The sequence below is a fragment of the Heterodontus francisci genome, chromosome 5, assembly GCF_036365525.1.
Source record: "Heterodontus francisci isolate sHetFra1 chromosome 5, sHetFra1.hap1, whole genome shotgun sequence".
Lineage (NCBI taxonomy): Eukaryota > Metazoa > Chordata > Chondrichthyes > Heterodontiformes > Heterodontidae > Heterodontus > Heterodontus francisci.
The window spans coordinates 162,100,652-162,125,573 of NC_090375.1; the positions used below are offsets into that span (position 1 = coordinate 162,100,652).

The 24,922-nt window shown below is 41.8% G+C and overlaps 1 protein-coding gene across 2 annotated transcripts in view; it reads left to right on the forward strand.

Annotated features, from left to right (window-relative positions):
- The window catches only part of zfpm2a (zinc finger protein, FOG family member 2a), a 769,955-nt gene extending 746,137 nt beyond the window's left edge, over positions 1-23,818 (forward strand). Inside the window, exons 6-8 of one of the 2 annotated variants that reach the window (XM_068032297.1) lie at positions 13,466-13,672; positions 15,358-15,582; positions 20,300-23,818. In XM_068032297.1, coding sequence (XP_067888398.1) covers positions 13,466-13,672; positions 15,358-15,582; positions 20,300-22,821 — 2,954 coding nt within the window. In that variant the 3' untranslated portion in view covers positions 22,822-23,818. The remainder of the gene's footprint in view (positions 1-13,465; positions 13,673-15,357; positions 15,583-20,299) is intronic. The other variant, XM_068032298.1, reaches the window with a different exon arrangement.
- The last annotated feature ends 1,104 nt before the right edge of the window (positions 23,819-24,922 follow it).

Genomic DNA, 24,922 nt, shown 5'->3' on the forward strand with positions numbered 1-24,922 from the left:
CCAAGGTTGTGAACAATCATGTTCACCCTCAGACACCGGTCAGGGAGAGGGATGGAGTCAGTGGCTAAGAAACAGTATTTGTGTAAGGGACTGAAGACAATGGCCAGAATTTTACTGTATACCAAATTTTACTGCAAAGTCGTGGCGAACCCGATTCTGTCTCGCCTGGGGATCTGATCTGTATTTTGTGGGTTCCCGGGCTTCAGTTGGTGTGAGGCAGGACTTCCACCTGCTTGAGGTGGGAAGTCCCACCCAATAGAGCTGCCGGCTAGATAAGATGCCTAGGAGCCAGGAGGTAAGGTAAGTTTTGGTTGCCTCGCCGAACGTAATCGGTCAGGCCCCGGCAAGGCAAGGGTGATCGTTTGGGGGGGAAGAGGGGCCAGTTGGGTCTTGGGGGTGGTTGGGGTAGTGGGGGCAGCCCTCCATCGGGCACAGGGTGCCCGATCATGAGGGCCATCCCGGGACACTCGGAAACCTCCTGCTTTCATTAGGCGGCTTCTCCCGGCTCCAGGACGCCCACTTGCCACATGTAAAATCCACATGGAGGCGGGCGAAGGCCCTTAAGTGGCCACTTAAGGACCTTGAGTGGCCTGGGGCAGGTGGGCCGATTTTCACTGCCGCCGCCCTGCGTAAAATGGCAGCGGCGCCGCGAGCGGTTCGGGAAGGTCTCCTGGTGCCTCCCACTCCATTTGTATTCACCACCCCCACCAACATCCCACTCGTCAGGGTGGCATAAATTTCTGGCTAATATCTAATTGAACTGCTTTTATATTTGACCTTTATTGTCCTCAGACTATGTCCAATGCTTTAAAGCCAATAAAGTACTTTTTGAAGTGTAGTCACTTTTTTAAGGTAAGAAATGCAGCAGCTAATTTGCGCAAAGCAAGTTCCCGCAAAGCAATGTGATAATGGCCAGATAATTTTTTTTAGTGATGTTGGTTGAGAAATAAATATTGGCCAATGCACCAGGTAGAACTCCCAGCTGTTCGCAGATGACACGAAAATTGGTGGTGTCGTAAATAGTGAGGAGGAAAGCCTTAGATTACAGGATGATATAGTTGGGCTGGTAAGACGGGCAGAGCAGTGGCAAATGGAATTTAATCCTGAGAAGTGTGAGGTGATGCATTTTGAGAGGACCAACAAGGCAAAGAAATATACAATGGATGGTAGGACCCTAGGAAGTATAGAGGGTCAGAGGGACCTTGGTGTACTTGTCCATAGATCATTGAAGGCAGCAGCACAGGTAGATAAGGTGGTTAGGAAGGCTTACGGGATACTTGCCTTTATTAGCCGAGGCATAGAACATAAGAGCGGCGAGGTTATGATGGAGCTGTATAAAACTCTAGTTAGGCCACAGCTGGAGTGCTGGGTACAGTTCTGGGCACCACACTATAGGAAGGATGTGATTGCACTGGAGAGGGTGCAGAGGAGATTCACAAGGATGTTGCCTGGGCTGGAGCATTTCAGCTATGAAGAGAGACTGGATAGGCTTGGGTTGTTTTCCTGAGAGCAGAGAAGGCTGAGGGGGGACCTGATTGAGGTATACAAAATTATGAGGGGCATTGATAGGATAGATAGGAAGAAACTTTTTCCCTTAGCGGAGGTGTCAATAACCAGTGGGCATAGATTTAAGGTAAGGGGCAGGAGGTTTAGAGGGGATTTGAGGAAAAGATTTTTTCACCCAGAGGGTGGTTGGAATCTGGAACGCACTGCCTGAAAGGGTGGTAGAGGCAGGAACCCTCACAACATTGAAGAAGTATTCAGATGAGCACTTGAAATGCCATAGCATTCAAGGCTGCGGGCCAAGTGCTGGAAAATGGGATTAGAATAGATAGGTGCTTCATGGCCGGCACAGACACAATGGGCTGAAGGGCCTATTTCTGTGCTGTATAACTCTATGACTCTATGTTATTCAGATAGTGCCTTGGGATGTTTACACTACCTGAGAGGATAGACAGGGCCTAAGTTTAGCATCTCATTCAAAAGACAGCACTTCCAACACTGCAGCTCTGCCACAGTACTGCCTCAATTTTTGTACTCAGGTACGAATTTGAACCCACAACCTTCTGACTCAGAGGTGAGAGTGCTACAACTGAATACATCATTTCTGCTCATCCAATACTGGATCTTGAAAAAGCAATGTGGCAAATCAAAGGCAGCGGAAAGGTAGAGAAAGGTGCTGGCAAGGTAGTGTTGAATATTGCCAGCGTATATTGGGAGCTGACGTTTTTGAATGATGTCTCCGAGTGGAAGCACGTAGATACAAAACAGGAGGGAACCAAGGATAGATCCTTGGTGGACTCCAGAGATAATAGTGTGTGGGGCGGAGGGGGGGAGGAAAAAAAAAATTCAGGTAATTCCCTGGCTCTGACTGGATCGATAGGAATCGAAGTAGGTGAGGACAGTCCCACCCAGCTGGACAATGGAGGAGAGGCATTGGAGGAGGATGATGTGGTAAACCATTTCGAAGGCTGCAAAAAAGTCAAAAAAGATGAAGAAGTATAGGTTACCATTGTCACAGTCACATAGGATTTCATTTGTGACTTTGATAAGGACTGTTTTATTGGTGTGCCAGAAGTGGAAACCTGATTGAAGGGCTTAAAACATGGTATCATGTAGGCCCCCACCTGCCAAGAATGAGGCACATTAATTTTGCCACATGGACATTAAATTTCAAATTGTTGCTGGGAAGAAGAGAAGGCCTGTGACAAGGGGTTGACAGGCCCCTGGCTGGAAAGACATTTTTGCCTATTAACAGACAGTATTTGGAACAAAGGAGCTGTCCCCTGCTCCAATACAATCCACAAACAGACGTGGTCAGACCAGTTAATCACATGACTAACTGGCTGTTGCAGAGTTTGAACTGAGAGTTTTAAATTGGAGAGACAGTATTTGAACAGGCAGAAAGCTCTTTGTTCCTCGACTGAAGAAGACCTCCTGCCTGTCTGCCTGCTCCCATCTCTTCCTCACAGAACTGCAAAAAACCCACTGAAGACACATGAACCCCACGAGAGAAAAGTCTCCTACAGTGAACAAGCTTTAAGAAGAATACTGGGGCCCAACGAAAAGCAAGATCTACCTACAAGCAAGGACTCTACAGTGAGCTCAAAGACCCGTAACAAAAACTCTTCAGATATTGCCTCAAACTTTTTCACTTTATTTTTCTTCTGCTCTTTTCTGTCCCTATCTATATGTGTGTATCACGTATGCATGCTAGCGTGGGCGCATCGTGTATCGGTAGGCGCTAACTGAATTAGAGTTTAAGTTTAGTAAAATTTCACCTTTCTTCTTTAAACCTAAGAAAGCCTGTTTGTGCTTGTTTCTTTGCCTTATAATTGGAAAGCAGTGAACAAGGTGTTATGACCAGGTGAGATAGGTGTCTAGGGGTCTTTTACTGTCTTCACCTGGTCTTGTTGTAACAGCATTTAAATTTAAACACACTGTGTTTTGAGCTCCCCCGTTGGTGAATCCTTATTCACCACTTTCCAATTACAAGGCAAAGAAATTAGCATAAACATGCTTTCTTAGGTTTAAAGAAGAAAAGTGAAATTTATTAAACCTTACACTTAAACTCTAATACGGTTACCGCCTACGGATACACGATGCAGCCACGCTAGCATGCACATACGATACACACATGCAAATAATGACAGAAAAGAGCAGAAGAAAAATAAAATTGAGAGGTTTGAGGCAATATCAGAAGAGTTTCTTGTTTACTGTGCTTCGAACTCCCTGTAGTCCTTTTGTAAGTAGTCTTGCTTTTCTTTGGGGCCCAATATTATTCTTAAACCTTGTTTACTGTAGGAGACTTTTCTGTCTTGGGGTTCATGTGTCTTTCATGGTTTCCAAAGCTGGTGAGAGTGAGATGAGAGCAGGCAGGAGAGAGGTGTTCTCAGTCCAAGAGAAAACAGCTTTCTGAGTTCAAATTCCCTGTTGGAAGTTCACAATCAAAAGAACATGAACAGTCAGTTAGTCATGTGACCCAAACCGGTCCGCCCACGTCTGTTTGTGTATTCGGCCATCTTAGCAGTTAACCTGGAATGCTAGCCTTTTCACCTTCAACGTCTGGTAATCAAATGTCCATTGTGGATTAAATTGGAGCAGGGAATAGCCCCTTTTGCCTTTGAAGTACTGTCTGTTGATATGCTAACGTCTCTCTCCAGCCAAATTCTCCAATTGTTTTTTAAAGCAAGTTCTTTCTTCACCAACAACAGTCCAAAATCAATGTTCATGTGGCAAAATTAATTTTCCTCATTCTTGGCAGGTGGGGGGGCTTGCCTGACAAAGGATTCACCAAGGGGGAGCTAAAAACACAGTGGCGTTTAAAAATAAAACCCTGTTACAGTGAGACCAGGTGAAGGCTGAAAGGGAACCCAAGACCTCTTTCTCCCCTGGTCGTAAAAGAAATTTGGGTGCCAGCATCCGGAATTGACCCACAGACAAACGAGAGAAATTGGAAGTGGGAAGCCAAATTGTTCCCAATCACGATTAATACAGGTTTTCTTGTGGTTGTGTGTGATTGAATACTAACATGTCTGCAACTGAAGCTAGTAGCTCTCCAAGCCAGGGTGAAGTAACTTGGGATAAGTTAAAAGCACTATCTATGGAGAAGTTGAGGAAAATGGCAGAGCAGTGTGGGATCACTGTACATAGCAAGGCTCGGAAGTCTGAATTCCAAAGATTAGTGGCCAAACATTTTTCCCTTGAATCTGAAGAAGCGGAAACAGGATTAGAAGCAGACCCAGAGAGCTCAGCTATGAGAATCTCAGGAAAGTAGTTCTGTTAGAGGAATTTAAAAACTTTCTCCCACTCTCCATAAAGACACATGTAGAGGAGCAGTGGGTTCAGAGAGCCCGGCAAGCAGCCGTTCTAGCTGATCAGTTTGCTTTAATTTATAAGTCTGTTTCCCAGGGGAGAGAACCTTTCGTAAAAACCACCACAAATCCGAAAAGGACAAAGGGTGGGAAGATGATTGGAGCCCAGGCAGTCCTGGAAGAGAAAGGAAAGCAGGAGACACAGGGGGCCCTCCTCCAGCCAAAAAGGAAGATGCTGTGAGCAAGGGGAATTGAGGAAAAACTTTTTCACCCAATCTGGAACACACTGCCTGAAGGGGTGGTAGAGGCTGGAACCCTCACAACATTTAAGAAGTATTTAGATGAGCACTTGAAATGCCATAGCTATGGGCCAAGTGCGGGAAAAGGGAATTAGATTGGATGGGTGCTTGTTGGTCGGCACAGATGCGTTGGGCTGAAGGGCCTGTTTCTGTGTTGTATAACTCTGACTCTATGACTCAAAGAGTGAGACCCGGAGACCTGTGTGCTTTTTGTTAATTCCCTTTGAAAACCCCAAAGTTTGATATTTCTTCAATCTTTCAAAAACGAATCCTCAAGAAGTACATTTAACAAAACACTGAGGCACTTTCGTAACAATTTCTATATACTGAAGGCAGGAACTCACATTCTTGCAAATTTACATCTACAGTATATAGAGGTGGAAGTCTAGGCCACTAGCACTGGAAGCACTCAAACGGGGGCAGCAAGTTCTGTCTGGTAAGTTAGCCACTGTACGCAGTAGGAGTAGGATGGGGATTATAGAGGGCCTAGCTGCACTTACTTGTGTCAGCATATAGACTGATCAAGCCCACAAAACACTGAATGCCAATGTGAAGTGCTGATTGTTATATATAATGATGGTTCCTATGCTGCTGGATCCATGGAATTGTTAATCCAAGGAAAACCAGTAGTTGGGATGTAAGATTAGATAATTATTCTGGAGTTTTTTTTTAATCATTCATGATTCCCATTGACCTTAGTTTTGCTAGGGCTCCTTGATGCCATACTCGGTCAAATGCTGCCTTGATGTCAAGAGCAGTCACTCTCATCTCACCTCTTGAGTTTAGCTCTTTTGTCCATGTTTGAACCAAGGCTGTAATGAGGTCAGGAGCTGAGTGGCCCTGGCCGAACCCAAACTGAGTGTCACTGAGCAGGTTATTGCTAAGCAAGTGCCGCTTGATGGCACTGTTAATGCCACCTTCCATCACTTTACTGATGATTGAGAGTAGGCTGACGGGGCGGTAATTGGCCGGGTTGGACTTGTCCTGCTTTTTGTGTACAGGACATACCTGGGCAAATTTCCACATTGCAGGGTAGATGCCAGTGTTGTAGCTGTACTGGAACAACTTGGCTAGGGGCACAGCAAGTTCTGGAGCACAGGTCCTCAGTACTATTTTCGGAATATTGTCAGGGCCCATAGCCTTTACAGTATCCAGTGCCTTCAGTCGTTTCTTGACATTACGTGGAGTGATGCGAATTGACTGAAGTCTGGCATCTGTGATGCTGGGGACCTCAGGAGGAGGCTGAGATGGATCATCAACTTGGCACTTCTAGCTGAAGATTGCTGCAAATGCCTCAGCCTTATCTTTCATACTGATGTGCTGGGCTCCCCCATCATTGAGGATAGGGATATTTGTGGAGCCACCTCCTCCAGTTAGTTGTTTAATTGTCCACCACCATTCATGGCTGGATTTGGCAGGACTGCAGAGCTTAGATCTGATCCGTTGGTTATGGGATCGCTTCGCTCTGTCTATCGCATGCTGCTTACGCAGTTTGGCACACAGATAGTCCTGTGTTGTTGCTTCACCAGGTTGACACCTCATTTTGAGGTATGCCTGGTGCTGCTCCTGGCATGCCCTCCTGCACTCTTCATTGAACCAGGGTTGGTCTCCTGGCTTGATGGTAATGGTAGCGTGGGGGATATGCCGGGCCATGAGCTTACAGATTGTGGTTGAGTACAATTCTGCTGCTGCTGATGGCCCACAGCGCCTCATGGATGCCCAGTTTTGCATTGCTAGATCTGTTCAAAATCTATCCCATTTAGCACGGTGGTAGTGCCACACAACACGGTGGAGGGTATCCTCAATGTGAAGGCGAGACTTCGTCTCCACAACGACTGTGCGGTGGTCACTCCTACCAATACTGTCATGGACAGATGCATCTGCGGCAGGCAGATTGGTGAGGACGAGGTCAAGTATGTTTTCCCCCTTTGTTGGTTCCCTCACCACCTGCCGCAGACCCAGTCTAGCAGTTATGTCCTTTAGGACTCGGCCAGCTCGATCAGTAGTGGTGCTACCGAGCCACTCTTGGTGATGGACATTGAAGTCCCCCACCCAGAGTACATTCTGTGCCCTCACCACCCTCAGTGCTTCCTCCAAGTGGTGTTCAACATGGAGGAGTACTGACTCATCAGCTGAGGGAGGGCGGTAGGTGGTAATCAGCAGGAGGTTTCCTTGTCCATGTTTGATCTGATGCCATGAGATTTCATGGGGTCCAGAGTCGATGTTGAGGACTCCCAGGGCAACTCCCTCCCTCCTGTATACCACTGTGATGCCACCTCTGGTGGGTCTGTCCTGCCGGTGGGACAGGACATACTCGGGGCTGGTGATGGCAGTGTCTGGGATATTGTCTGTCAGGTATGATTCCGTGAGTATGACTTGTCAGGCTGTTGCTTGACTCGTCTGTGGGACAGCTCTCCCAACTTTGGCACAAGCCCACAGATGTTAGTAAGGAGGACTTTGCAGGGTCGACAGGGCTGGGTTTGCTGTTGTCGTTTCCATTGCCTAGGTCGATGCCGAGTGGTCCGTCTGGTTTCATTCCTTTTTATTGACTTTGTAGCGGTTAGATACAACTGAGTGGCTTGCTCGGCCATTTCAGAGGGCATGTAAGAGTCAACCACATTGCTTGATTTATATTGATGTGGGGTGTTGGGTATGCTCGGGTGGTGGTGCAAGGGGACAGGTGTTGAAATCTCTCAGTGCTTCTGGCACACTCCTGCCATAAATCCAGTGGGAACTGTAAAAGGGCTGGAAAATAGGCCATAGTTTGATCCCACCCTCTACTGGGAGTTTCTATGTGACTTTGTATGAAGTGGTACCTCCGGTAACAGCTTACAAGGCTGATGATGCAGAGCGTGTCCCCACAATCTTGGTCAAGGAGGACATTGGTGCATTTTTTGGAGACCAGCACACCCAATGATAGAACATGTACTGACCCTGTCAGTGGCAGATGTGAGACTCGTCTTGGTGGGGTGGGGGTCTCGATTACAATCCTGGCCTGGTTCCCTGAAGATGTAAGGTAACTTAAATGTTTATTTTTGTTGGATGCACCACCACCCTCCCCACTTCAAAAGGAACCACTAGGTGATGATTCTGAATGATTTTGACCCCGAGCCCCTTCTCAGCCTGCTATGAAAGTGCTACTTTGTTGTGCTGAGGTCCTGGAATGAGACTTAAACCCACAACCTTCTGACTCAGAGGCAAGAGTGCAATCAACTGAGGCATGGCTGACACCAAAACAACAGCCTGTTGACCATATGCAGCCTGTGAGTTCTGCCAGTTTGGTCACAAAGCCTAACAAGATCAATTTATATATGTGCTTCAATTTCATTGTTTTGTCTTGTTCAGATTTCATTGGCCAAGAGGTTTGCAAAGGGTTACTCTTAGTACTGTTGCCTCATTGGTAGATAAATCCTAAATGAGAAATGAATGTCTGTTAATATACACAGCTTGAGATTCAGGCACATTAATGGAAACATGTTTTAAACGTCATAGCCTCGATTTGACAAGGCCCGACTATATAGGTTTGGAAAAACGGACACCTGACCTCATTATCACACTCTGCTGAATTTTAGCTAGGTGTGATATTGGGGGGAAAGGTGGTAGCATGAAGGACAAGTGCAACCCACATTTACATAGTCAAAACATTGAGATGAAAAAGCCACATATACTCTGAATTTCTCCTCTGTTGCTCAGCTCAGTGGAACTATATTTTTGTGAGCCATGCACCAGCTTTACAAATGTAGACTCTGCCCTAAGCATTCAGAGAAAGTGAGTCAGTGCAGAAAGCATAATGATACTTGCTGGCTGTAGGCACCGTACTTCCAAACTTTCCCTTCCTGATCCTCTGTACAGATTTCTGGTCAAAAATGACCATCTCCCAAAGTTGAGTGAATTGCTTCATGATGGTTTGTTCTCTACCTCCCTTGGATATTTTTCACTGGTTATGCTCTGCTTTAGCCTGTAGACAGAACGCATTTAGGAAGGTTTTAGGAACTGTTTGTCTCCTGATTCCATTCACATCACCTTTGTAACCTGATCCCATTTCCTAACCACAATACATAGGCCATATTATTTAAAAGCTTACAGTTATATATTATTTTCCTCAGAAAAGTTTGTACATTATAATAATATTATCAATCTGCAAATGTAACCAGGATGTAGGAGTTGATTGTCACAATCACTTTGCATTTGAATAAAAAAATGTTGAAAATGATGAAGGATTTTACATTGGTTTGTTTGCACATTGTTGAAAACTAACAGACTGGTTTAATTAATTGGCCTGGGTTTCTGTACAACAATGTCCTAATTCTGTCAGAGCGTTAACATATCTTACTTGTTCTTATCTCCTCTACCAGATTCTTGCAAATAGTCATTTCCAAACTTTAATCTTCAGGAGGAAAAAAAATGAAGTGCAGGTAAAAGCGCTGTCATATTAGAAGATAAACACTGTAGTTACTTATCAAAGACTACAGTATTTGCTTCACTAATGAACAGCATAGTTTATATTGAATTCACTGTTTTGTTAGAAAATAAACTATTCTAAATCTGCAAGATCTATGTCAGAATTGACAGAAACATCTAGTCCCCCATTCGTTCAGTTGGTAAGTGCACTGCATTTTGTGAAATAGAGACATAAGAGACTGCATTTGATCTGTGCTGAGTGACTGACCTCAGTCAGAACAGTGGGAAGAACAATACACTTGGCCTTAATGCTCCCTGAGCTAGAGAGGTGAAGAATCAACTAGGGTTCACCTCCTGATCTCCTTTCTAGTGATTGGTGCTGAAAAGAGTACCTGTGTGGATTTTAGCTTTAGCTCAGGACTAAGCTCAACTTTCATGTAAAATAGCCTGCTGACACTAACTGTCCAGGATCAAACATAAATAATGGGCATTTGGTTGATGTACCTGAAGGACAACTGACATTTTTAAAATTCTTTCATGGGATATGAGCATCACTGGCAAGGCCGGCATTTGTTGCCCATCTCTAATTGCCCTCAAGAAGGTGCAGTGAGCTGTCTTCTTGAACAACTGCAGTCTGTCTGTGCAGGTACACCCACTCTGTTTTTAAGAAGGGAGTTCCAGGTTTTTGACACAGCAACAGTGAAGGAACGGTGATATAGTTCCATGTCAGGATGGTGTGTGATCACATCCCAGACTTAAGGAGGGGAGTAGGAAAATTAGTGGCAAAGAAATCGGAGGCCGAATTAAAGATTGAAGGTTATCAAACAGACCATCTCTGGAAAGATTTTACAACCTCTAATTCTCCTTGTTTTACTTTGTATCTTTACCTCTTTCTCTGCTCATCTCTGCAAAGTCCTTGTGAAAGAGTCTTGGTGCTGACAAATATCTCAGTTATTGTAACTGGACCTGATTTAATTGAGGGATATATTGCGCTCTTTCAATAAAGAATTGGTTAATCACATAACTGGTTTAAAAACAGTTTCGGTACCATTTTGGTTCCAAAGTTTCCATTTAATCCAAATCTGTTAGCACTAATAAAAGGAACCAGTCATTATATTGTTTTCACATCAGGCACAAAACTTGTTTAACAAACCAGGATTTGGAGGTCATGTTAAGCAACATGATTGAAATATGTGATGAACATTTGGGGTTTTGTGCAGGACAATAAACATCCAGAGCTGATAGCCAACAGAGGCATATTTATGGAGCATGAGGGAAAATGCCCTCATTAACCTAACTCCAGTGGCAGCCAATGGAAACTTGCACAACTACGTCAACTCCCGCTGGCAGGTTTAACCCAACTCACCATCCTGACCCAACCTGATTCTCACTGTCATATCAACTCAACCCAATTCCTGGCCTGAGCGTGTGTGTAAGTTATGAGTATTCATTTTTTGTTTAATCTATGAGTGAAATAAAATTCTCATAAGTTTGCAAGTCTTTTATTTCATGAAATTCTTCAAAGAACTGACATAAATTATTTCATCACTTGATATGCCCATCCTTCCCATATTAAAAGTAGCTCTAAGTAATGTAAATTCATTTATTTTTATGTATGTAAGCTGCCAGTGGGGTCAGGTCAGGTGCAAATGCCAGCAGTGGTTGGATTACCGCTGAGATTTGGATAGGAGCCATCAGTGGGAACTTGCTGCGTTCAGGTCCACCAGAAGAAGGTGGATGGGGCTGACAGTTTGTGTTGAGTGCTGGCTTCAAATGGGGTAGAGGGGAAAGCACCAAAGCATTAAGAGCATATGTAAAAGGTAATTCCGAGCAGGTAGTAGTAGCAGTCATGATAGTTATTGTCATATTTTATAGCTTTTTATATGGAGGTTCCATGCAATTGAGTGACTCAGGAAGAGAAAATATTTGAATATTTCCTTTATAAGACCAGTAACAGTCATTCATAGAATCGCAGAATCAGACAGCACAGAAGGAGCTCTTTAATAGGTGTATCTAATTAGTCCTACTCCTCCTGTTTTTCTCCATAGTCCTTCAGATGTTTCCTTTTTATGTATATATCCACTTCCCTTTTGAATGTCAGCACTGAATCCACTTCCACGACCACAGTGGTTCCCAAGGGGGGGGGGGGGGTCCTATGTGAATCATGAAGTGTCCATGAAAGAGGGTCCCCCCCCCAAACCCACCGGGGGTGGGGTGGGGGCGCCTCGTTTTTCAAGGCCTCCTCCCCACGCAGTCGAGGCCCCCCCCATCCCGCTGCTGATGAGATCCCGGCAGCAGGGGAAGATGCCCTTAATTGGCCATCAATAGGCCACTTAAGGGCCTCAGTTGACCTTTGGGCAGGAAGGCTGACGTTGGCCTATTCTACCCCGGGGAGATCGGGTCCAGCAGTCCTGTCGTCTGGTTCCGTGGCGGCAGCTGCCGCAGAACGCAACATCGGGCTGGGAACAAATTCCAGCCCTATATTTCTCCTTTAAGTATGGAAATTAAAGTTTCAACTCAGGTAACCATCATTCATGTATATCAAGCACAACATGTTTGAGAAACTGCGATCAGGGAAGATTTTGAATTTTTAATGCGATAAAAATGTATTCAGAGAGACTCAATTCTGAAACCTGACTTACAGTCCAAAAATGACTGACTGGAATAAAGGCCTTACACTTCCCAGTAACTAAGATTTTCCATGAAATAAGTTTAATAAGTTTCAACCTTGTTTATAGTGGTTATGACATCGTAGCCCCAAACTTCATGTAGTTCTGTCGAGTCACATTTTCAATCTGGCTCTTTCTGTTCCGGTGTTAAATTGTTTGCACATACAACATGCAGTCCGTTTGTTTAATTTCCAGTTTAGAGGAAAAAGTTATCAATCCCTTTCATCTAAACTGAGAATATTATATCTGTCAGAAATAGCCCTTTCTCCCAATGAGTTGATTGCAATGTAATGGTTTATAATTCAATTGAGAACAGTTGTTTTCTTGCCTCTACCCGAAAGACTGGCATGTTTTTTGAAATGATTGCCCTGGCAGCAATCTGTCTTTTTTCATATGACCTGCATCAATGGGTTATGTTCGCTATAACAAAGGCAGAAACCTGCCAAAATCACACATGGGGAGAATGATTAATTGCCAATGGGGTAGAGTAGTAAAAAATACTCGCATTTATATAGTGTAATTCAAATCTTCAGGCTAACCCAAAGCGCTTCACAGTCCATCAGTTATATTTTAAGTGTTGTCTTGCTTGCCGAGGTAGTAGCTAACCTGTCCTAAACAAGGTACCATAAACAGCATTGGCATTGATAATTAATGGCACTAGTTGAGGGATGAATGTTGGCAAGGACATTGGGGGAATTCCCTGTTTATTTCTGAAAAAGTGCCACGAAAGCTTTTACATCTTCTTGAAAAGGTTAGTTTGGTTTAATGTCTCATCTTAAATCAGCACCTTTAACAATTCAACATTTCCTCAGTACTGTACTGAAGTGTTAGCCCAGATTATGTGCTGAAGTCTGTGGTGAGGTTTAAACTCGCAACCTTCTGACTCAGAGGTGAGCATGCAACGACTGAGCCGAGCGGACACAATTCTAAGATTTGTGCCACCAAACGGTTGTACTGGCCAGACTCATCAGCTGAGAACAGACCTGTTCTAGTTAGGATCATAATCATAATTGAGTATCTCTTCCACTTTTGTACACTTGTATTCATGGTCAGTAATTAGGCATTTATGCCTGAATCTGAGTCAGAACCAATATAAATGAAAAAGAGAAAGAACATAGCTAGTTAAGCTCTTCGAACTGAAATAATAATTTAGCTTGGCTTCATGATATTAGGTGAAAGAGAGACAGCCTTATCAATTCCTTGAAGGATCTTATAAACAAAGCTATAAGTTACTTAGTTTGCAATTAATCAACAAAACTGTTTTTCTTTTCTTTTTCTTTAGGTGGCCAGCTTTGGTGCACAATGACTAAAATGCTATCAGAGGGTGAGGAACTGGTTGCATTTGCTGTGGAATTTGACTCAAGGCTGCAAGCTGTCAGCCAAATGGCCATCACAGAGGGCATGTATCCAGCACGCCTCCTGGACACAATACAGCTGCTCCCTCAACAAGCAGCCATGGCATCCATTTTACCTACAGCAATCGTAAACAGTAAGTTTAAAATCTGTGCTTTTCGTCTTGAACATGACTTTTGCTTTTAATGTAAAATAATTGTACTTGGGTAACAAAGCAGAAAATAATTTTTATCTGCCTTTTAAAGATTAAGTATAAAGAGCATGACGTGCCTTATGTTGAAAATGAACAGAAAAAATATGGTGTGATTACAAAATGGGATTGCATTTTCTGTACTCTCACCAATTTCTACATAAAATTACAGAAAGGAAGAATTGCACCCCAGTATCACTATTTTTTGGTAAAATACTTATTTTCGCATACACCAAACTGACTAATATGAACGCTATATAGTTAGCTAAACAAGTGCTGTGACTATTGGTGTAACATATAAATCTATGCATTTTGGCTGTAAAACTAAGAAACTTCAGCCCAGATTGGCTTTAATGTAACAACATGAGGAATGTTAATGCCAGTTAACTGGCCTGAGCCCAGACTCTATACAAATCACTTATATATCATCTGTTCTTTTCCACTACAACAAGCACATTTTGTGTTATTTATCATTTATCTCTGAATCATGTTCCTTTGTACTTTGCACTTGATAAATGTACATGTTATGTCTTGTATGATCTCCTAAATCTGTGCAGTTCTTCTTAAAGGAGCACTGTCTTCTTGACAAACCTTATATTATTTGAGGGAAGAGAGCAAAGTAGAAGGATGTCATTTTCTTCATGACAGTATCTTGTAAATTCATTGATGCTTTTTGATACAATTTACATCATCTCAGTACCATTGTAAACAAATGAAAAAAAATTCCAATGAAAGTACTCTTTTAAGTCATGTGATGAAAAATAAAAAAAATCAGAGTCAGAGAAGGAAGCTGGCCATTGCTGCTTTACCTTTGTTGTCATGGATTTTATTCTTCCATCAGTTGATGTTCTTGCAATTATAGATGTCACCCTGGGCAAAACTTTGGGGGGAAAAAGTGGGTGTTAATGGGTGGGCCACCTGTTATGCATCTTGTTTGATTTTCCTTCCATTAAAATCAATGGAAAGGTGAAACAGGCAGTGTATAATGGGCAGCTGATCCACTACTGCTGCTTATCTGCCCCTATCAAAGTTAAACGTTTTGTTCAATGTCTGTTTAGAATATAGGATCTGTTTGAGCAATTTCACAGAGGTGGAAAGCAAAAACTGTGGATGCTGGAAATACTGGTCAGTCAGCATCTTTGGAAGGAACAGAGGAATTAACGTTTTAAGTGTGGACCTTCTGTCAAGACAAATGGTCTGTGCTTGAAACATCTGTGATGTTCATTTCTCTGTTTCCTCCATGGATACTTCCTGATCAGCATTTTGTTTTTCAGAGGCAGAGACTGTCTTGCTAAGGTCAAAGATTAGATAGTTACCAATTTAACAAAACTTTGGCAGAATGAAGACTTAACACAGATTTTATTCATTTTATATCTTTTGGCAAATAATTGTCATCTAAAAAGAATTCATCATATATGTTTTAAAAGAAGTTTAATATGATAGACTTTGCATAATTGGTTAATTTTGATAAAAATGTAATGGGGACCTGTTCGTCAATTGCTAAAGATTGTTCCACTATCTTGAGGAAGACAAAAAACATAATACAGCCTCAGTTTGTCAAAATCATTTTAATAAATAAAAACTGCCTGATTTCACACATACTGTAATACACATCTATTCTTTCATTGCAGAGGATATCTTTCCATGCAAGTCATGTGGAATTTGGTACCGCAGTGAACGGAACCTGCAAGCTCACCTCATGTACTACTGCAGTGGGAGACAGAGGGAAGCATCCTCACTATCAGAGGAGAAAGAGGCTGGTCCTCTTCAGCAACCATGTGTCTGCCCTTACCCACAATGCAGCAAGAGCTTCCCCAATGCCAGGGCTCTTGAAATTCACATGAATTCACACAGTGGTAAGAGTCACCATGGGGTAATTTGAATTTTGCATTGCCAATTCACTGATAGCTGCAAAACGGAGTTTAGAAAGTTACATAGACCACACTGAAGGGATAATTTAAGATGATGTTTCTAGCCTGTTACATTGTAATCACAGTACTCAACAATAGTAAATGATTTGAATAGCACTATATCTCAAACCAGCCATTACAAAACACATCTAAAAATGCAGCTTTATGTTAAATGTGGAAGTTGCAGTATCCCTATTGAAGTCTTATCAGAGTATTAGTACATGTGCATGTGTTAGATAAGTTGACTTAAATTAATAGCAACCTACCTCAATGAAAGTACATTCTGGAGCAAACATTATTTGCCCAGCTAAGCTGTTCATTCATGGTAGAAAAAATTAAAGCAACAGTGTTCCTTAATTGGTAGTGCAGTTGGTACAATGCCAATATTGCAAACCTATCAACAATAATAAGTCAATTAAATACACGTAGGAAATCAGGGTGCCACAACAAGATGGGGTATGGGATGACATCCGCATTTCCGCTACATGCTGAATTGCGGATCTAAGCAGTACTGGTGTGGACAAGTTATGTGGGGAGACCAATTGCCTCTTCACAATGAGTGAGGAAAATCAATGGAAGGGCCAATTTGAAGATGCTCCTGCATGGCTCCCAGTGGTTAGTTTTAGAATAGCATCCACCTGCAGATGCTGTCTTAGAGTCCAGGGGGAAAAAACAGCAAGAATGTTACCCCCCGCCAAAAAAACACAAATTATGTTTTTACCAAATGAATTTCCTACCATTTTCAATGCAAATATGCTGAGATGATTGCATTTGTATACTCCTAACCACCTGTGTCATTTCATAGGGTATCACTGAATCAGTGAGACACACAATAGGCTTATTATTCCTGTCACACAATTTGAGGTGGAGGGAGAAGGACCAGCTCAGTCTGAGGAAGGTTCCGGTGCCTTTGAGTTTTGGTTGCTAGATAAAATGTTTACCTACTTTCAAGTGCTGATTGATCTGTTGTGCATTTCCAACATTTTCTTTTTTTTAACTTCAGATGCTTAGCATTTGTACTTATTTTAAATTTCAACTGTTGAAGTTGGTTTGGTTTCTTTATACTATGTAATGAGCACTTACATATGGCAATGATAATTCACACCCACCTAAAGTGGCACAGCAAATGCAACAGCATGCAAGTGTCACTGTTATATTGTAGCAATAATAATTAGGCTACTGTAAGCCAAGGTGGCCTTTCGAGCACATGCAGACACTGTGGGCTCAATTTTAACTTCCGAGTAGGTACGTAGCAACGAATGGTGTGCCCATCTGGGAGTGGCAGCTGGCAGGCTTGGCGATTTTAACATTCGGGGCTCATTATCATGCCGTTTGCTGACTTCTCAACCAAAACGACCACAAGGTTGAGGGGATGCGGCTGCCCAGCTGTTAAAATTAGACCCGGGTATGGTCTCTGTGCAAGGTAAGTGCTGCAGGATGGAATCCGGGTCAGGGGAGGGGGTGCGGAAGGGTAAGGCACAAGAGGCCCAAGTATTTACTAGTGGGGCTCGGAGGAGCACTCCTGCTCCTCCTGACCCACAAGGAAACTAAAAATAAATTAAACTTTACTTTGCTCGGCCTCTGCTAGCCCTGGCGGGTGTTCCTGTCAGATGTTAACTGGCAGGAAAACCACCACTGCTTCCACGCTCATGACTCAGGTTAAAATGAAGTAATTGGAGCCTGATCTACATATTTAAAGAGAACACTGCCAGCTTGAACCCTTCCCATTTGCAATTTGTTTTCCATCAAGAAGGAGGAGTTAAAATTGAGCTTGTGATCTCTGTATTTTTCCTTTGTCCTTTTTCCCTCAAGATGTTGCTTTTCTTAAATTAATATATTCTCAACAGCAGATCATTGGCAAAATGACATTGCAATTTTCAAAAGTATGAGCAAATAAAAATTGGTACCACATTGCAGCATACTGTGATGGGATATAGGTTCATGCCTTCAATCCCACCTGTGCTGGATTCACAATTTCAGCTGAGCTGCCATCAAGAGGCAGCAAGTGCATAGAGAAAGGAAAGCTGAGAGAAAGTCACCCGTCTAGATCCACTGACAACTAGCTTAGTTTCATGGTGATTAATTATTTTCTTTATATTATCTTCAAGTAAAATAAATAAAACTATATTTTTTGTGTGTGTATTAATTTTTTAAAAATTGTACAATGGGAAAAGATGACATTCTGTTCCATGTTAGGAATGAAAGTACTTTGTTTCACTATGTTGTACTGAAATATTTAAATGTGTTTGTTGCCAAATTTTCTATTTGAAAAATGATGTGTTTAGCAAAAGACTGGTGTTGAATAAAAATTACTACCACAAAGATAGCATCTCCTCTTATTGTCTATATTTAAAACGAGAATCTATTTTAATAGCCTTTAACCCTTTGATTGCTGGACATCTTGTGTAGTATTCAACATAGACAACTGTGGTAAGTTTTCCAATTGGGTGCATCCAGCACGTTATGTACATATTGGGAAATTGTAAATGCACACAGTCCATGAGTTTCATCCATTTGCCAGGCTCACACAATTGGAAAACTTAATCTATATTTACTGTTAGATAACTACTGCAAACTGCTTTCTGTTAAAGTCTGCTGTGCTGTTTCTCGCTCTGTGTTTTATAAATATATATTTACAAGTACACAATATATTATTTCCTTTAATTATAGACAATACCTTATGTATGGCTTTGGATGTAGCTGCAAGGCAATAATGCAATCACGAGTTCTGACCAAGTTAGAAGTCATAGGAGTGATGATCAAGTGAATCCTGAGACTGCATTACAGCTTTTCAACAGTTTCAATACCTCCTGTTTTATTTTAAGTAACATTCACAACATCTGATTTGCTCAGTGCACAATTTGATTTGGTCAGTGTAATAAAAGATTAACTAGCTTCCTCTTCCCCGTGTATGAATTAGACCATTGTGAAGTTTCTACCCTTTAACAAGATTAATACATGTTTGTGGTACATATCAATGATTTAGACTTAAATGTAAGGAGCATGATTAAGAAGTTTGCAGATTTTATGAAAATTGGCCGTGTGGTTGATAATGAGGAAAAGAACTGTATACTGCAGGAATATATCAATCGACTGCTCAAGTGGGCAGAAGTGTGGCAAATGGAATTCAATCCAGAAAAATAGGAAGCAAAGCAAAGCAAGGGAATAGTAGGATTCTGAGAAGCGTAGAGTAGTGCATGTCTACAGATCCCTGAAAATAGCAAGACAGGTAGATAAGTTGGTTAAAAAGGCGTACGAAATACTTGCCTTTATTGGCCGAGGCATAGAGTATAAGAGCAGGGAAGTTGTAGAGAACACTAGTTAAACCACAACTACAGTACTGTATAGAGTTCTGGTCACCACATTATAGGAAGGATGTGATTGTACTAGAGAAGGTACAGAGGAAATTTAGGAGGATATTGCCAGGAATGGGGAAGTTTAGCTATGAGGAAAGATTGGATAGGTTGGGGTTGTTTTCTTTGGAACAGAGGAGGCTGAGGGGCGATTTAATTGAGGTGTACAAAATTATGAGCTGTCTAGATAGAGTGAATAGGAAAAATCAGAGGGCTTAGATTTAAAGTAATTGGTAGAGGATTAGAGGTGACTCAAGGAGTAACTTTTTCACCCAGAGAGTGGTGGAGGGGATCTGGAACTCACTGCCTGAAAGGGTGGTAGAGGCAGAAACACTTGGATATGCACTTGAGGTGATGTAACCTGCTGGTTATGGACCAAGAGCTGGAAGGTGGAATTAAGCTGGATAGCTCTTTCCAGCTGGCACGATGGGCCAAATGGACTCCTTCTGTGCTGGAAATCTTTCTATATTTCTGTAAGACTTTTGCCAAAGTACTCAGAATGATGCAGCAAGTTTTTATGTTTGCCACAAAGTAGTTTTTTTATGAGAAATATATTATTTCTTGGATCATTTCTTAATAATTTATATTTTTGTAATAAACAAAGAAATAATGTGCCAAAGTACCTACAAAGTGTTCAAAGGGTGTAAAATGGCCATTCTCTTTGGTGTTTAACAGAAAACACATTCTGGGTGGTTATATGCCTTTGCACAAAAGAGAGGCAGTCTGATCCCTTGTGTCATTAGTGGTTTGCTCTTCAATTAAACATAAATAAAATGCCTTAAAAATAACCAGAGGAGCACAATAGCCCGGAAGTGGCTGCAGACAACATTAACTGCTGAATGTTTAAATTTATATAACATTTGATGCTGTTTAAATGCAGGCACTAATATTTATTTTAAAATAGTTAATGTCTACGTTATAATAGTGAACAGAGGATTAACATCCTAATTAGACACCCATTTATCCACCAAAATTGCCAACTGTCATTTTTAGCTTCTTTAAATCTCCATTCTCCTACTTTAGCAATACTAAGTTTTTCAAAACCTTCCCTGTTCATAGTTTGGTAAATGCAGAGGTACATTAAAAGACTGAATTCTGCTTAGTTTTTGGTTTTATAAGTACTGTGCATTGTTAATACTGTGTCAATTTAAAAAAAAACTAATTCAAGGAAGTTAATGACAAGGTTAATAAATGTGGATTAAAAATACAGGGCAGATTTACTATTTGATTATGTTGCACACTTTCCATTGCAAATCTACTATCAAGCTGTAATGGAACTACATTAGTGAAAATGTTTTCTTTCTGAACAGGTTTGAAGGTTGAAGAGTCCCTTTCTGCTGGTGCCAGCCTGAAGTGTACCATCTGTGAGTACATAGCAGACAATGTGCTGAGCTTCCAACACCATGTACTCACTCACCTCACACCAGCTGCCTTCAAATGCAGTCACTGCCACTTTGGTTTCCAGAACCATAGGAAGCTGCTGCAGCACCAGGAACTCCATCACAGTCAGGGCAGGAGGCTGCGAAGGGAAAGCGAAAACGAACACTCGCCGCTCAACAACGAGGATGCTTTTCAGTCAACAGCAGCAGATGCAGCAAGCAGACAGGAATTCCCGCCATGTCCAGGGGTCAGCCAGAATAAGGAAGTGTGCTCTGACACTGAGGGAGAAAAGGTGGAGAAAAATGTACAGTTGGGTGTAACAAATCAAAAGAATGAAACACAGCCTGCAGGAAACAGGCAGAGCTTCCCATACGCCAGAATCAAATCAGAACCATCCAGCCCACGGCTTGCCTCTTCTCCTATTCAACCCAACATAGGATCCAATGTCCCAATGGGCCCCTTCCTTTCTCAGTTTGCTCTCTCCCAGGATATTTCCATGGTTCCTCAAGCTTCTGAAATCTTAGCTAAAATGTCTGAACTGGTACATCGCAGGTTAAGACAGGGTGGAAGCAACTATCCACCTGTCATTTACAGTCCACTTGTACCAAAAGGGGCCATTTGCTTTGAATGCAATATCACATTCAACAATTTGGATAACTACTTGATCCACAAGAAGCATTACTGCAGCACCCGATGGCAGCATGTAGCCAAGTCACCAGACTTTGCCAACACCAATGAGAAGGTGCCAGAGACAGCAAGTCCCAGCAGCGGGCACAGTCCAATTAACATTCACAGTGCCCTTTGTCATCTACCTGATCCAGAAAATTCACTTCTTCAATCAACCAGCATCAATTCTTCTGTAGTCCAAGATGCAGCAGGCTCTAATGGAAAAAGTCCAGACAAGGATAGTTCAATGCAGTTGAAGAAGGAGTCAGCTACCAGCAGCAATGATGAACAACTCAATGGAAAGTCCAAGGATGTGAAAAGTCCCAGCACTCCCACATTGGACATAGCTAATGATCCGAATAAAACTACTTGTGAAGCATGCAATATAACTTTTAGCAGACATGAAACATATGCTGTACATAAACAGTACTACTGTGCTTCACGCCATGATCCGCCAATGAAGCGTATGGCAGCAAATAAGGTACCAGCAATGCAAAGAACCATGCGTAGTCGAAAGCGGCGAAAGATGTATGAGATGTCACTCCCAGAACAGGAACAAAGATCACAGATGGTACAGCAAGCTTTTCTTAGTGTATCAGCCATGGGTAGCCCTGGAACATCTTCTCAAGAATCACTGGAGAATCTAGGTGAAACCTCCCACCAGAGATCTGATATGTTTCTTGGAAAGCATATGGAGCCCTCTGTCCCAGGGACTAGAAACATTACTTCTGTCAAGTACAATACAGCACTTCCTGTAGTTGCCAGTATGGAGCTGGATCTTCCTATGGATCTAAGCAAAAAGTGTTCACCTCAAACTGAGAAAACAACCTGTTCTCCTAAAAGACTTTTGGACTACCATGAATGTACCGTGTGCAAGATTAGTTTTAACAAAGTAGAAAGTTACCTTGCTCACAAGCAAAACTTTTGCCCAGGAATGGGTGTCCAACGTGGTGAAGTAGGCCATTTGGAACAAACAAAATTTCAAGAGCAGCAAAGAGAAGGTGCTTTAGTGAAAAGTGAAGCAATCAGCCCTGCAGGCAGCAATGAAAGAAATATCATCAAATGTGAGAAAAATGAAAATTCGAAGCTCGTCTCCCCGAATGGAAATATAGTCCCCCCACAGTTAGCAACCCTCCACGGGCTGAAAGCTTTCAATGAGGCAACTCAGCTTATTTCTGCTAAGGAAGAAAACAAGAATTTGCTCTATCCACATTGCCTTTATCCTGGAGCAATAAAAAAAATGACGGGGACTGAGCAGTTATCTCCATATTATGGGATTAAGTCCACTGACTATATCTCAGGAGCTGTTTTCATACGCAGTGAGATAGACGAGCTGGTGCAAGCCACACGTGATAGGATCGATCCTCCGAGAGACCAGCCTGTATCCAATGGATGTTCTCCTCAGAATAAAGAACCTGTTCCAACAATACCAAAGAGCAGGGGCATGATAGCAGTCAACGGAGGAATAAAACAGGAAGACAGGCCTTTCTCGGGCAACCCACATCAAGATAGCTTATTGCAGAGTTCCCAACAAGCAGATGGCCATGAATCTCCACCTTGGGTATCTGAGAGTCCCGCCCCTGCAAATGAAAATGCCTCACCCACAGCTAAAGCTTCATTAGAAGAGCAATTAGTCCACACGCCAAAAAGCATTGGTGGTTCTGTCCAGCCCACAAACAGTGGAAAATACTGTCGCCTCTGTGATATTCAGTTCAATAACTTGTCTAACTTTATAACCCACAAGAAATTCTACTGCTCATCACATGCTGCAGAACATGTCAAATGAAAGTTACTGTCATGCACTGCATCTGTCTGTAGTATAGTGTTGGCCATGCACAGTTTGTATAAAAAAAGAGAAAAAAGAAAAAAAAACGCTGCTTGAGTTACATCAGGACAGTTACACCAGGACAATCAAGGGATAGCTGTGTAGTTTAATGGCTTGAGGCTAGTCTGTCATTTCATAATGCTGTTCATAAGTCTTGATATTAATGTGAAATGTCAGTGCTATTTTTCACCAGAATTAATTTATTTTCCAAGCAGTATTCATAGCTGTGGTTAAGTTTCAATTTTTATTTAAAGGAGTTTATACTGAAATTGTTTTTAACGTTATTGTATAATTATTCTCGTGTAACGATTACGGTTTGCACTGTAGAGAGAGGTCCGAGTCACATACATAGAGACAGCATTTGTAGGTAAACTGGTAAGGTAAAGCACTTGTGTATTCGAATATCCCTGTATTTGTTGCAACTTTGCTGTAGATGCCAGGATATAAGTTGCATTCATTTTAAGACTGCAAACGCCAGAAGGTATTGTAGGCCTTAAAAACTCCTAAAGTGGCATATAAATTCCATTTCATATTTAATACATTTTCAGTCCTAAATTGCAGCTTATATATCAGCATATACAGTAATGAGTAGGCTTTGCATAAGATGATATATATGTAGCAGTTTGTTCCTATCCATTTTCTTAAACTGAGGTATGTATGTTTTATTGAAGTTGTTAACTTTCTTGTATAGTAATCTGTACTGTACTTTCCTTTGCTGACGCTTTTGTCTCACTTTTGAAACATTTGCTGTAAAATGCAAAATTTAATATGAACAACATTACTGGAAGCAGTATTGAATAGTGGTTGAAACCTTCCTGCTGTATTTTATTGAAAATATAATTAGTTGCAGTTTGCTGTTGCAAAAAATCATTTTGGGGACAATAAAATCTGAATAATGGAATACCAATACTGCAACTGGTGATAAAACGAATATTGTTCTACTTCTGATAGAAATTATTTCTCAACAATGTTGTTACTATGCATGTATATGGATGGAATAAAGATTCCATAAAGTGAGAGAACCTTACATGGCTTGCATCATTGTTGTGCATGAGGTGACATTTTTAATCACCAAGTATAACCATTTTAGAACTGGAAATTCTGGTTCCAATGCAAGTGACTATACACAGATGATATGTATACACTGGACAGTTTCCTTGACAATCAGATATGCCATTGTGCAGTACTAAAGTGAAAGATGTAGATCCTGTAGTGTGACCACCATTACCTATTGGCATCGAATACATGGCCAATCCATGTCTGTAGCCCACTTGGCCATTGTTAGTGAAAATAAACATGCATAAAAAGTGGTGCATTGCTGGTAAAACAACTGTAGAAGTAAAAAGGAAAAACTCCATAAAAAAAACTCTTGTGCTTTTCATCCCTATACGGTGTTACTCCTAGGATTGAACCTATCCAGAAATGTGTAATGTGAAAATGATCAATGTGAAAGGAAATAAAAACATGTTTGTGTGAAAAAGGTCAATCTTGAAAAACCAATAAAGAATTACACAGGGTAGGTGAAAATCTAAGTCTCTTGTTATAAGGCCTGTCCAAGCATCTGAAGATCTACATGGACAGACTATAATCTTGATTGCACTGTCAGCTACAGTGAAAGTCACCTCTGACCTTAACGCACATTTTCAGAGTGAGCCACTTTGCAAAGCACTACTCCATTAAGGAAGGAATTGAATCTCTGCATCACAATGCAGCCAGCTGCAAAGACTTCAGACAGAAGTACTTAGCAACAGAAGAGAGAGGGATGATTTTCCCAAGTTTGTGGCTCTCTCAGGATAGCGTGGACCATCAGCTACAAGAATTTTATATGGCCGCCATCAATCTTATTACATACCTAAATAGGAAGGTCTGTTAGTCCATCAATATGATGGGGAGGCGATGGTGTAATGGTAATATCACTAGACTAGTAATCTAGAGGCTAATCCTCTAGGGACATGGGTTTGAATCCCACCATGGCAGATGGTGAAATTTGAAATAATTAATAAATCTGGAATTAAAAGCTATTTTAATGGTGACCACAAACCATTGTCGATTGTTGTAAAAA